The sequence below is a fragment of the Rousettus aegyptiacus genome, unplaced genomic scaffold (genome assembly GCF_014176215.1).
Source record: "Rousettus aegyptiacus isolate mRouAeg1 unplaced genomic scaffold, mRouAeg1.p scaffold_m13_p_3, whole genome shotgun sequence".
NCBI classification, from domain to species: Eukaryota; Metazoa; Chordata; class Mammalia; order Chiroptera; family Pteropodidae; genus Rousettus; species Rousettus aegyptiacus.
The window spans coordinates 105,707,483-105,721,268 of NW_023416306.1; the positions used below are offsets into that span (position 1 = coordinate 105,707,483).

The 13,786-nt window shown below is 48.8% G+C and overlaps 1 protein-coding gene across 1 annotated transcript; it reads left to right on the forward strand.

Moving 5' to 3' along the window:
- The first annotated feature begins 77 nt into the window (after positions 1-77).
- AJUBA (ajuba LIM protein) lies at positions 78-9,816 on the forward strand. The gene is made up of 8 exons (XM_016120607.2): positions 78-1,422; positions 4,198-4,299; positions 5,949-6,016; positions 6,142-6,204; positions 6,919-7,049; positions 7,131-7,182; positions 7,885-7,953; positions 8,371-9,816. Exons 1-8 carry the CDS (start codon positions 387-389, stop codon positions 8,494-8,496), a joined length of 1,647 nt encoding a protein of 548 aa, XP_015976093.1. The 5' UTR covers positions 78-386; the 3' UTR covers positions 8,497-9,816.
- The last annotated feature ends 3,970 nt before the right edge of the window (positions 9,817-13,786 follow it).

Consider the following 13,786-nt stretch of genomic DNA (forward strand, 5'->3'; position numbering starts at 1 on the left):
AGTAGGTCCGGCCAGGCAGACAAAAGTTTGGGAGAGAAGTTCTCGTCGGTGTTGAGTTTGAGCGTGAGGGGGGCGGGGGCTGGGCCCGGGGAGCGTGGGGCAGCAGAGCTGGTCAACGCAAGAACAGATAGACCTGCGGACCGGACAGCCGTGGCCGTAGGCCCTTCTATCCCTTCTCAATTCCTGATGCGCGGGGGGACGCAGCCCCTCTCGTTGGGGGATGCTGTGGGATTTTTGGCGCCGGGTATCCGGGCCGCCCGCTAAACCCGTGTGCCTACCCTGTGCCCCTGGGGAACCGGAGACCCGCCGCAAGGAAAGAGAAGCGGTCGCCGAGACGCTGCAGGGTGCCGGGCTGGGAGGGGGCTGGAGGCCCCAGGCCCGAGGGCATGGAGCGTTTAGGGGAGAAAGCCAGTCGCCTGCTGGAGAAGTTAAGACTCTCGGACTCCGGCAGCGCTAAATTCGGCCGCAGAAAGGGTGAATCTAGCCGGTCTGGGTCTGATGGGACCCCCGGGCCGGGCAAGGGGCACCTGAGTGGGTCGGGGGGACCTAGGAAATCAGGGCCCCGTGGAGCTACTGGGGGACCTGGGGATGAGCCATTGGAGCCAGCCCGGGAGCACGGCCCCCTGGACGCTGAGCGGAACCCGCGCGGCTCCTTTGAGACGCAGCGCTACGAAGGCTCCTTTCCCGGGGGGCTGCCTCTCACCCGGGCTTTGCCTCTACCTCAGTCATTGCCCCCCGACTTTCGGCTGGAGACCACAGCCCCAGCCCTAAGCCCCCGCTCCAGTTTCGCCAGTAGCTCAGCCAGCGACGCGAGCAAGCCGTCCAGCCCCCGAGGCAGCCTGCTCCTGGACGGGGCGGGGGCTGGCGGAGCCGGAGGTAGCCGACCCTGCAGCAATCGTACCAGCGGCATCAGCATGGGCTACGACCAGCGCCACGGCAGTCCCCTGCCCGCTGGGCCATGCCTCTTTGGCCCACCCCTGGCCGGAGCTCCGGCGGGTTATCCCCCTGGAGGGATGCCGTCCGCCTACCCGGAGCTCCACGCTGCCCTGGACCGACTGTGCGCTCATCGGCCCGCGGTGTTCGGCTGCCAGGAAAGCCGCCACTCGTATCCCCCGGCCCTAGGCAGTCCCGGAGCTCTAGCCGGGGCAGCAGTGGGAGCGGCAGGGCCCTTGGAGAGACGAGGGGCGCAACCTGGACGACACTCGGTGACCGGCTACGGGGACTGCGCTGCGGGCGCCCGATACCAGGATGAGCTAACAGCGTTGCTGCGCCTGACGGTGGGCACGGGTGGGCGAGAGGTCTGCGCCCGCGGGGAGCCCTCGGGGATTGAGCCGTCGGGTCTCGAGGAACCGCCGGGTCCGTTCGTTCCGGAGGCCGCCCGAGCCCGGATGCGGGAGCCGGAGGCCAGAGAGGACTACTTCGGTGAGTGAGAAAAGTAATTAGGGACAGGAAGGGACTCGTCACCGTATTTTGTTCCTCACTGCCCCGACGGCCCAAATTGCTGGCGCCGGTATTTCAGAGCTGGAGACACGGAGCTAAAAGAGAGGCTAGAGGAATGTCCCCTTCTACTGGGTTTCAAATGGACTAAGGGCGTCTTATTCCTGCCAAACTTTAACCTCCTGGTTATCTCGTGAGTCCCAGTTCCCCAAGTTTAGAGGCATGGTTTTCGTAGTAGCAGGCCTCGTAAGGAAGGGGACATTGGGGGCAATGAGAGCATCCCTCATCTTGCACCCCCCTTGGCGGCGGTGCCCCAGCAGGCTTCTGGGCGCAGCCCCCCCACCCCGGCCAGGCTCCTCCCGCAGGAATTCGGAGAATGCGCGGGGGGGATCGGGGCGGGCAGGCAGCGTGCGTGCCGGCTCCTGTCCCGGCGCTCCAGGTGCCCGCGGGCGGGGCCGGCCGCGCGGCGCTGGGCGGAGGGGTAGGGTGCGGCGGAAGGGGGGAGGATACTGCTTCCTAACACACGCCGAGAGGTGGGTAAACGAAGCCTGGAAGTGAGAATGAAGCGCTTTGGAACGGAAAGCAGGGACCCTATTGCTGGCTTGCCGCAGTCCTTCTGGCTCCGTGTGTGCGAGGACATTTAAGTGAAGACCAGCGGTGTCAGCTTCTATTTTCCCTATCTTCCGAAAAGTCAGAGCATAAGCCATGACCACCGGGACACCATCTCCCCTGGATAGATAACAACCCTTTGTAACTGCCTTCAATTCTGGCTATAACCTGCCCAAAATTCAGGCTAGACGTAGTCTCTTTTTTGTGGCTGTCAAGGACACCTGGTCATTGTCGCACTCCCACACGCCATTAACTTCAAGAAGTATTGATTGATTATGTCTCCGCTATTGGGATATCTAGGCCTTGAAATATTTTTTAGCTGAGACCCACAGGCACTACTTCACTCTATAAAGAAATACTAATCTGATTGTGATAGAAAGAACAAAAAGAGGTGGAGAGTCCCACTCTCAGGGTTGTGGACCTCTTCACAACCCTCACCTTTCTCACCATCCATATTCCTTCCCTGTACTCCATGCTCTATAGAATTCTATGGCTAGAAATGTGAATAGGGAGGAAAACCCTACCAGGGAGAGAAGGTTAGGAAGGGGGTACAGAGTTAGCAGGGCTGCAGGCTGGAAAGGCACTGCCTGGTTTAATGCAATCCCACCATCCTTTCAACTATCTATTCTTTAGAGAGGAAAGCCCAGAGCAGATGATGCTTTGGTCAAGGGAGACTAAGTAACAGGATCTTTTTTGCAGTTTCTTTCTGAAGCCCAGGAGAAATGGCTGTTGGGTAGAAAGAAGTCTCTTTGGCTCACTATCAGTACCAAAATGAAAAAAGAGCTCAGAGACAGTGCAATAAAATGGCAGAAAGAACCTAGGTGTGGATATCCTGGGTTGGAGGAGGTGAGGCAGACATGCCTGAGCAGTTTAATCTTGTCTTCCCATAATGTTCAAGGCTTTCCAGAGAAATAGCTCTGATAGGGCTCCTTGACATGGCAAACTTGGGGCAGATCTCCACTCTCATGGGGAGGCCACATTTTGACCCCAGAAGTGGGGGTCTCTTCTCCCTGGGGGTCAGGTTGCCTCCTCTGATAGAACCACCAGCCTTACTGTATCCTTCTACTCCTGCCCCTAGTAGGGGCCCTCTTCCTTGGCTACAACCTTACCCAGCTGCCAGAGGGTGGGAGCAGGACAGGCCTGGGCCCATCAATTGCCGCAGCTGCTGCACGGGCTCCCAAGCCCTTGGGCAAAGACTGGGATGGGCCCTAACAGGCAAGGAGTGTGGCAGTGTGAGAGGGAGAGGTGGGGCGGGGTGAGGCAGGCCCGTTGGGATCTGCTCCCCAAAGACAGGTCCTCACCTTCACTCATGGGCCTGGAATTGGGGAGTGGAAGGAGGGAAGAACACACCCAGGAAAGGTGTGTGCCAGAGCCAGGAGTATGTATTTTAAGGAGGATGTTGGGGAAAAGCAGTTCAGCTCTGTCCTTCCCATGATAGAAGATGACAGGGAGATATTAGGGGTTCTGCCACCCTTCCCCCTCTTCCTATGCAACCTTCCTGGGAACACACCCTGCATTCTCAGCAGCCACCTCCCCACAGGAGTCATGCTCACATGGTCCCCTCTGTACACGGCCCACTGCTGAGCCAGATCCTCTTTCTATCTTTGGGAGCCTGGAGTTGCAGAGCAGTGAGAAGTTATTCTGTAGCTAAATAGCAGCTCATTTTACAGATGGGGAAATGGGTCCCAAAGAGGCTTTCTGGCCCTGGCCTGCTTTCTCTGGTGAGTTTTTGTGAGCCTGATGCTAGGCCCTTATGGACTGGTACCTCTATTTGTGCCACACAGTGCAAAAGAAATCACACTTTGCCTGTTTAGTTTTTTTTCTCCAACAGAAAGTAAGCATTTGAAGACCATGGACTATATCTTTGACTTTTCTCAAGTTTTCCACAGTATTGGGCACAATAATTTTTGCTAGGTCCAAAACAGATGCTCAGAAATTATCTGAGTAGGTTAATCAATAAACAAGAATGGATTTACTCAGCCAAGACCTTGCTTACTGCATCCCATTTCTCATTATCCTCTTTTTCCCCGAAGGGAGCACATCAAAGGGAGGCTCTGACTGATGGTTCTCTGACACAGGAAAGACTGGGAATCCCTGGTTTTGAGTTGGGGGAGTAGGGTGTGATGCCGACAATATCTTCTCTCCCCTCAGGTACCTGTATCAAGTGCAACAAAGGCATCTATGGGCAAAGCAATGCTTGCCAGGCCCTGGACAGCCTCTACCACACCCAGTGCTTTGTTTGCTGCTCCTGTGGTGAGTTGCTGCCCCCAGATCTGGACCAGGGCTGGAGGCCTCAAGCACTGCACATACACATACACACTTACAAGTGCCTAGGGAAACAGGAACAGAGCCTGTGCCTCTTCATTGCTCACAGAGCAGCTGTTCCCACCATGTGTCTGGACATCCACTGCTGCCCCACCTGCTTTCTTGCTTCCCCTCTCTATGATCTACCTGGCTCTCCTACCCCCATGTTGGGTCTTCCCTCACTTCAGCCTCTTTCCTCCCCTATGTTCCCCCCTCTTTCTTCTGCCTCTCTGCTTGCCCAGCCTGGACTCCAGCCCGGCCCTCCAGCCTCTCCTTGGTGGGGTTTGGTCTTGGGCAGTGGAGTTGCCTGGGGCGACAGTGAAAGACTGGAATGTGGGAAGGGTGGGGGTGGGCTAGGGGAGTGGGGATCTGTGGGGGGTGGAGAGGAGGGTTTTCTCTTGGCTGGTCAGAGTTCAGCCACCTCACTAGAGTGCAGGCCACCGGGCCATGCCAGGCTGATGACATCACACTCCAGGAATGCCCGCTGTTAGCTCAGGAGGCCTGAGGCCCTGGGAGTGGGGGAGGGGGACCTGCTCCCAGAGGCCTTAACTCCACAGCCCTCCCCACTGCTTCCCCACTCTGATTCCTTTGCTAAACCTTTAATCTCCTATCTCTGCCTGTCTGACTCCAGCACTCAGCTTTTCTCTCACCCCCTAGCCTCTGGTGGTTCTCTTTTGGTTCATCTATCTGTCTGTCCTGTTTATAGGGACCCTTCCAGGTATATCTCTTTCTCTCTGTACTCTCCTGTATCTCATAAGTTTCTAAGCAGCTTTCTAAATCACTGGGCAGAGCTAGAAGTGGAGATTTTGATGAGAAGAGGGCAGAGGTGGGAAACTTGCCCATTCTTTGCCCTGGTCTTAGTCCTCCCCCATCCCTGACAATTTAGACACCCTGGAGCAGTTCCTGGGTGTTGGTTACATGGGAAATGGTCCTGCCTTGTCTGCCCACAGATGATCCTGGGTGGCCTCTGGTCCCGGAGACTCTGAGTTTGCTCTAAGCTTGGGAAAGCAGCCTTGTACAGCAGGAAAGGGGACTGACTTTGCTCCCAAACAAAGCACTTTGTCCCCTGCAGTAACTCCAATAGGTCCTGACCTTCGTAGAACCTATTCCTGGAGGGAGATAGACAGGGCTAGGAGAGCAGGAAAGCTATGCTCAGCAGAGGCTTTTAAGTTGAAAGGTCCCAGAGGGCAAGACCTGTGCCACTGTGATCATCTCTATACACATTGTACAGCACCTTGTTCAGAGCTTCTTTACCATGTACCTCAGATTGGTTTTGCTTCCTTAGGTGGCTTCCCATGTACCAGGCACTGGAGAAGGTACTAGTTTAGAGCAGGGTCATAGAAAACTGTTGAGGCAGGAGCTGAAGGAACAGTGAGCAGAGGATAGGGAAAGGTTGCAGAAATGAGACTAAGGCAAAATAGAATTGCATCAGATGGGATTTTCGTGTGGGTAACAAGGACAGACAGCAGTTAGGAGGATAAGCACTAAAGTCCAGATTTAAATATACCACACAACATTGGAGAGCATCGGCCCTTGAGTAGGGAAGCCCTGTTCCTGAACCCTGGGGTAGGCTCCAGCCCCTTCTCTGCTGCTTCTAGGGCGAACTTTGCGCTGCAAGGCTTTCTACAGCGTCAATGGCTCTGTGTACTGTGAGGAAGATTATCTGGTGAGTGAAAGGGGTCCCTTGGTCTTGAAATTGGCTCCCACACTGGGACCCCCTTTCTTGGTGGCTCATTGGGGTTCCGACCATCAGGTCATTCTCAGCTTGTAACATCCTCCCTTGGTCCCTAGTTTTCAGGGTTTCAGGAAGCAGCTGAGAAATGCTGTGTCTGTGGTCACTTGATTTTGGAGAAGGTAAGAAAAATGTCTTCAGCAGTGACTCTGTGATGGTGAGGGGCTACGGGGTGGAATCAGGGGCTAAATGGGTACTGAAAAAAGGTAGGGGAGGACACCTGTCACCAGATGAATCACTTTCATCTCATTCCTCCCAGACAGCTGTTCACATTGGACTCCCTCTGCCTCTGGGATAAAGTCCTGACTCCTAATTCTGCCATCCCTAGTCCTCTGTGATCCTCCTTGATTCTTCACACACAGCCTAGTCCTCCACTTGAGCTAGGAGTGTGGGGTTCTGGGTCTTAATCCCCTTTCTGGCTAGGATCAGCTGGAACTCAGTTTTCTGTAAGAAAGAGGGATTGGTTTATATTAGTGGTTCTCAGTCCTGGCAGCCCAGGTCATCTGAGAAGTAAAGAAAAACACCAGTGCTGGTTCATCACTGGAGACTGTGATGGATACTTCTGAGGTGGTACCCAGGCTTTGATGGGCTTTAAAATCTCCCCAGATGATCGTATTATGCAGCTAGGGCTGAGAACTACTAGCCTGGATACTCTCTAAGACCTTTATTCAGGGTTTCTGCCTCTATTTTAAGACTCCCTGGTCCCCTCAGAATCCCCCGCATTGTTCTGGGAGAATAGCAGGGGGTTGGATGAGTTTGAGCAGCAGGGAACATCGTGTGTAGCTGGAGAGCCAGGATGAGATGGGGCCTAATTCTCCTCCCACTCCATGAGCCAGATCCTACAGGCAATGGGGAAGTCCTATCACCCAGGCTGCTTCCGATGCATCGTGTGCAACAAGTGTCTGGATGGCATCCCCTTCACAGTTGACTTCTCCAACCAAGTGTACTGTGTCACCGACTACCACAAGTGAGTTCACCCCTTGCGGTGTGGTATAGAACTGGGCTCAGGGATTTCTCAACTTCACATCATTTCTGCCATCTCTTTCAGAAATTATGCTCCTAAGTGTGCAGCCTGTGGCCAACCTATCCTCCCCTCAGAGGTCAGTATGTTTGGTTCTTTTGCAGGGCAGCCAGTGCTGCTGCCTCTAGGGAAGGGATGGGGACACGCTGCCTGGCCTTCCTTGGGAGGCGATAGTGCTAAGGAATGTACTCAGCAAAGATTCCCGTGTGACTGTGTTCTCGGGGTCACCACCCTGACCCTAACATCCGGGCCTGGACATGTCTGACAGGCTCACTGGGCCCAGGCCCCATCTCTTCTCTTCTACTCCAGAGGAGGAGACTCTTTGAAGTCAGGGTCACCATATCCTAGATATAGGGGTTGAAAAAAGGTGGAAAGAATCCTCAGGACTGACAGGAAGGGGTCAGAAATGATTTATGCTGTGTGTGCTGAGGGTGTGCCTAGGGAGAGAAGCCAAAAGCCAATAAGGAACTAGATCCTATTGAATCTCCTTGTCCCCATTTTAGCCTACTTTATGTATGCTGCCTGCCCCTTTCCCTTCCTTCTGCTTCTGCCACAGCTGGGCCAGGTAGGTAAGGTCAGAGCCTCTGGAGTCAAGGAAGGGGAGAGGGAAATTCCAGTTGAATTTACAAAGGACATTTGAAACCGACAGATGTTTGCAGAGAGGCTATGAAAGCCTTTGTATAATCTTCCTTTTGGGGTGGGAGGGGAGCCTATGAAGAGGAGGGTGGAGTTGGGGTTGTCATGTTGCTCTCATCCTCATGGTGGGTCTGCATTATTTCAGGGCTGTGAGGACATTGTGAGGGTGATATCTATGGACCGAGATTATCACTTCGAGTGCTACCATTGTGAGGTGAGTGTTGCAGTGCTCCTGGAGGAGAATTGTAACAGGGTCAGAGGAGTCCTAGAACTGCAGGAGTCAATAGGAGAGGGATGGGGCATGAAGCAATAGGAAAGTGTGCTGACCTGTCCTCCAGCCACTCTCTCTGGTGCTGCTTGTTTAGTCATTTGTGAATCTAGCTTCCTGGAGTCAAGATTCCTAAAACTATAAAAGGCCTGATATCCACTGGAAATGGAAGCCTCTCATTATTTCTGCTGTAGCAGCGACACCTGGTGTCCAGCTGAGATATTTCCTCAGGTTTCTCTTCTGGGAGTCCATCCCTTCTAGCCCCTTTCTTCCGGTAGTTAGAAGTCTGGTATTGAGCAGGGCAGACTCCCAAGATCTCTGATGTGCCTGGGCTGAGGTGAACTTGATGTTCTTCTTCTGCAGGATTGCCGGATGCAGCTGAGTGATGAGGAAGGCTGCTGCTGCTTCCCCCTGGACGGGCACTTGCTCTGCCATGGCTGTCACATGCAGCGGCTCAATGCTCGACAGCCTCCTGCCAACTATATCTGAGCATAGTCACCACTGTTGACAAATTCCTCTGGCCAGTGGGCCCCTCTGAGGCCAGCTACGGCAAAGAATGTACTCCACAGGCCTAGCGGAAGAGTCCTCTGGGGAAGGGCCAGAGACCCAAAGATCATGACATTCCAAATGGATTGTGGAGGAGGAGGGTGACTGGCCTTCTTTTCACATGTGTAACCTGTGTTGTGGCATATACTAATTCACACGCAGGTGGGTTCTAATACATTCTAAAGGTCTGAGCCTAGTCTTCATCTCCAGTATACATTTGTGTGGAAGTCCAGCAATGTTTTGGTTCTGGATTATAGAAGAGAGGACATCGTGGAAGCTCCTGATTCTTGTACCCCACTCATGGGGTCACATATGGGGTCAGCCAAGTTCTTACCATACCATAGTATCTTATTTCTGTATCTGGATGAAGAGGTAGACCTTATTAATGAGTTATTTCTTGGCCACTTCTCTCTAAAGACTAAGAGAGCTTCTCACCCCTCTTCTGGGAATGGAGACCAGCTCTGGGTAGGCCTGCTGCCTATATTGCCTGTTTCTCAGGGACTCAACGTGGGTCTAGGGAGACTAGCTGGGTGCCTGTACATGGTTCCTCTTCTTAGCTGGGGGAGGAGGTAATGAGTGGGTCTCTAGGTGTGGAATTTCTAGGGGAGATGTCTAGGAAGCTTCAGGCTATCCATACTCCCTACACACTCCCAGGTGTAAATGCACTGAGCCCTCCAGCACAATATATGGACCCATGGGCACATTCATACACACATACACGCATATTCTCTTCTTCTCAGGTCACTCTTACAATTGGTTCCCTAGCAGTAGCTCACCATTCCAGAGCTGCTACCTTTCAGAGGGATCCAGGATTTCATTCACTACAACCTCCAAACTCTGAGGTTTTGGAGCACCAGAGGGGCAAAAAACTTTGACTTGGTTCTTCTATTCAATTTGGCTGAAATTGGTTCACCTAAAGATAGATCTTTTAGCTGAAAACTGAAAACTTGTGTGCTTAAAGTTCCTTCCACCTAATGACCATTTTGCCAAAAGCTCAGATCCCTTTTGGGTATTTTTTTTTTTTTTTTTTAGCCATTTAGGTATTCTATTCTTTTTTTGTTGTGCTTTGGGTAGTTCAAGGATTTATATCCATCCAAGAATACTTCTGAGTTATTACCAGCAACAAATTTATCAAATTTGCAGCACTTTGTAAATGATGAGATTGCTTTCTACCTTTATGGATATCTTTCTATGTTATCTACTTTTCAAACACTTCTTCAAAGAGCTTAAAGTTTCTAGCAATAAATATAATTGGTACAGACATTTCACGTATCATTTTTTTCTGTTTCTTAATCCAATATTCCTTTACAAATTAGATGCCTTGAAAAAATGTCACGAAGTTCAGTATGATTTTTATACTTTGGTCTAACTTCTATATTCCTGCTGTTAAAATGCCAATATATTCTAAACCAGTGAACAGGTATGTGGCATATTCCTTTGACTAACAATTCAAGATTATACAGACAACAGCAATAACATGTGAAAGGGTGAATCTGCTAAATCCTTTTGAAAATGCTGCAGATTTGATAAATATCTTAGACTAATTGTCTCTGGGTAAATTGGTTTTAGACAAATTAATCAGATAATCTTTTATCTTTAGTCATTTTCTGTCACATAGAGTTTCATACTGGAAATGAGAACTCCTGAGAACAGAAATTCCACATTTAGGGTTTATTCTAAGATAACTATGCCAGCCAACCTGGGAATTGCATAGAAGAAGACTCTGAGTGAGATTATAAGTGAGAGTAAGAGTGTGGATTCATACCACTGACCGCCAGAATGGAGAATGCACTTTTTTGGAGGAATAAATGTTCTGATACTAGATTACTTGTTCTTCAACTAGATTACTTCTTCTACACTATTGTTATTAAATAAGTGAATACGAAGACTCTGTGACTGAGAAATTTTCTCACCAGGGTGCTCCAGGCCTGGGAAATCCAGAGAAGCATGTATATCTTTACATCTATCCCTTCAGTTACCCTTGGGGGTCTTGTCCACTCTGTTATTCTGACCCTTTGTTTCTTACTCTGATTTTGACTACCATCTGCTGCTAAATTCTGATTCCTTCCTAAGTCTATGCTCACTTGGCACCCAAGACTGTTCTTGCCAGTGGGGCTATTCTTTCCTTTCTGAGGGAAATCATTGCTAACATCCGATGAGGACAAGCCCAGGGAAGGCAGGCCATGGCAGAATAGCAGCCCATCGCCCCACATCATCACTGACAGGCTCCCAAGTGTACCCTGAATCGCAAGAGTTTCTCTTCCTCTTATTCACTGGGAGATTGCTCATCCTTAATAGTCCTATTTAATATTTACAGTCGAAAGTGAAAGATTCATAGGGTGCTGCCAAGGATACAGTAACAGGTAGACCATGTCTGGCAACTCACCACCCGATTTTCATCAACAGCCACTAGGCCTGAAATGGGGTAAGGGAGAACATGGAAGAATTCTGGGTCCATTTTGTTTTTCTTCAGATTATAGTCATAGAATGAATGGGTGAAGCTTTCACAGAAGATACTATTTTCTCTGTCTAGCCCTGTTTGCTAACAGGCCTGAATATGGTTTATCAAGAATGAGGCCGGTGGCGGTTCTCTCTCTGCTTTCTTAGGGATCTGTTTTCCCCTTCACCATCTGGAGTTCTCAAGGCCAGGGATATGGTAAGATCCTGTTTATAATGAAGCTGGAGACTGTCCTCAGCTGAGGAGGAGGTAGAGAAAGAGCTAATTCCAGGCACATAAAGCCAGTTGGATGAGGTCCTTGAGGTTGTACCTATGCAGCAGGGAATACAAAGGGGAAGGAGACTACTAGGACTCAGATAATAGGATTGGAAAAAGCAAGGTAAAATAAAGCATTTTTTATCTCGTGTGTTTTTTTAGATCCATACCTCAGCTGGCCTGGGGTCATTCAGAGCCCTAATGGTGAGGCTCCACAACACGGACAAGGGTCTAACCAATCAAAGCCCTCTCCATGCTCTCCTCCCTTGCAGCAAGGAAGACCTAAGACTGGGTCTCTGCTGTGACAATTGCTTGCATAGGGCTCTTGGAATAGCCACATTTGACTCTAGTTGTAAAGGACTAAAGATTGACCTTGGAAAAATGAACAAATTGTTACTTGGATGTGTAGATTAGACCAGTCGAACTGTGATGGTAGGAGAGTCATCAGAGGCAAATTCTGTCCATTGTGAGTATTGTCACCTAAGCTGAGAAAGGATACTGCTGGACGTGGTTCCATAGTGTAGCGGTTAGCATGTCTATTTTATATACAGGTTCTGGGTTCATGTCCCAGTGGAGCCACTGTACATGGTCTATGGCCATGCCACCCTGAACAAGCCCAATGTCTGGTTTTGTGAAGCTAAGCAGCGTCGGGCCTGGTTAGTACTTGGATGGGAGACCACCTAGGAAGATCAGGTGCTATAGGCATAAATAATAATAAATTTAAAAAAAAACTTTTTAAAAAGATACTGCTGACCTATGTGAAGGGAACCAAGGTGCTATCCAAACAGGGAGAAATGGGTTAAAAGACATATATTAAAATGTACTGTTTAGGCTTGTATCCAGGACACTTAGAGCCAAGTGGGGTATGATTTTAGAGACAATCCATTCACCTATTTTACTGAATGAAAAAAAAAAAGAGTGTCGAAGGGACTTACCCAAGGTCACACAGCTAGAAAATGACTTCTAATTCTTGAAGACCAATTAAGAGCTTATTTTCCCTCTTCCTTCCCACCTCATCACTGGGACTCCCAGGGCTCAAGTAAACTATAAATGAGATAAGCACTTCATTATGATAGATATTTAGGGAAAGTTTTAGTGGGAAAGCCAAGGAACACAAAAAAACAATAATGAAAACGTTTAGTTCTTATTAGTGCTTTTTTTGTTAATTAGAATTAGCGGTAGCCAAAGTATCTTGAAAAGCACATTAGAAGCAAAGGAAATATATGGCAGGAAAGTCCCTGCCCTTGAGGAGGTCACAGTCTAGCCAGGGAGACAAATACATAAAATGCCTTGAGAAGACTGCAAGCAACATGTCAACAAGTGCAAAGTAATTGAGTGTTACAAACAATAGACTTAATGCTGCAAGGTACAGATGATGGGTGAGACTGTTAGGCTTAGATTGTAGATCAGAAAGTCAAGGCCCGAAGGCTAAATCCTGCGCCCCCCACCCCCACCCCCATGCATTGAGTTTGGCCCACTGGCAAGGATTTTTTTATAATATCAATTTGAACACTAGTTGAGGAGGGAAAAACACCAGTTAATAAATACAGAAAGAATGACAGAATTTGAAAAATGTTTTGCAAACTTTAATAAAATTATTTATTCTTGCAAAGATTATTAATTGGTGTTAAAAACCATAGGTGAAATGGTTAGTAGACAACAGGATATTCATATGGTGCCAAATAACACAGTTTACAGTCTTCAGGGCAGAAATGTAACTAACTGTATGTTGGAGGTATCGGACTGTCATCACCTATATCCTAGAATGGGTCTTAGTATCACTAACCAATAAGTAAGGCAATTATATAACTCAACCCAACCTAGCAAATATTCTAGTTGCTCCTCACCCCAAAAAGAAATATTAGATATAATTACAGGAAATACTGGGGATAGAGAAACAAACACTAGGAGAAAACAACTGGACAAATCAAGGAGGTGAGATTCTACAGGGCAACTGGCCCACTCTGAGCAAGTTAGTGTGATTTTTTTAAAAAGGCAAAACTGCCAGATTAAAGAGACTCAAGGTATATAATAACAATATAATACATGGTCTTTGATTCCCTATTAGTTTAAATAAGTTGCTATAAAAGATAACTGGGGTCAATTAGAAAATTTTTAATATGGGTTTACATGAGGTGCAAATTTGTTAAAATGGAAAGGTCAAAATCATTAACAAAATGCCAGTTCCAAATACAGGGTAATCATATTTTGTTTTGAAAATGTCTATATATTTATGAAAAAAGATCTGAAAGGATATGCACTAAGGTGTTAATGGTGGTACTCTCTGGTAAAAATAAGCTTTTTTGTTGTTGGCCTTCTATTTTTGTATAAATTGAAATACTTTCTATTTTTTATACAATTCCTCTGTAAGAATAATAAACTGTTACAAATAACTGGTTGCCAACATTGACAGTTTAGGATATTTCACATAAAAATCTGGATATTGTATACAAAGAGCTGGGTTTCTAAGGTTTTTATGAATAATCAGAAGATCTGTTACCCCTGGGCTTCCATTCCCAC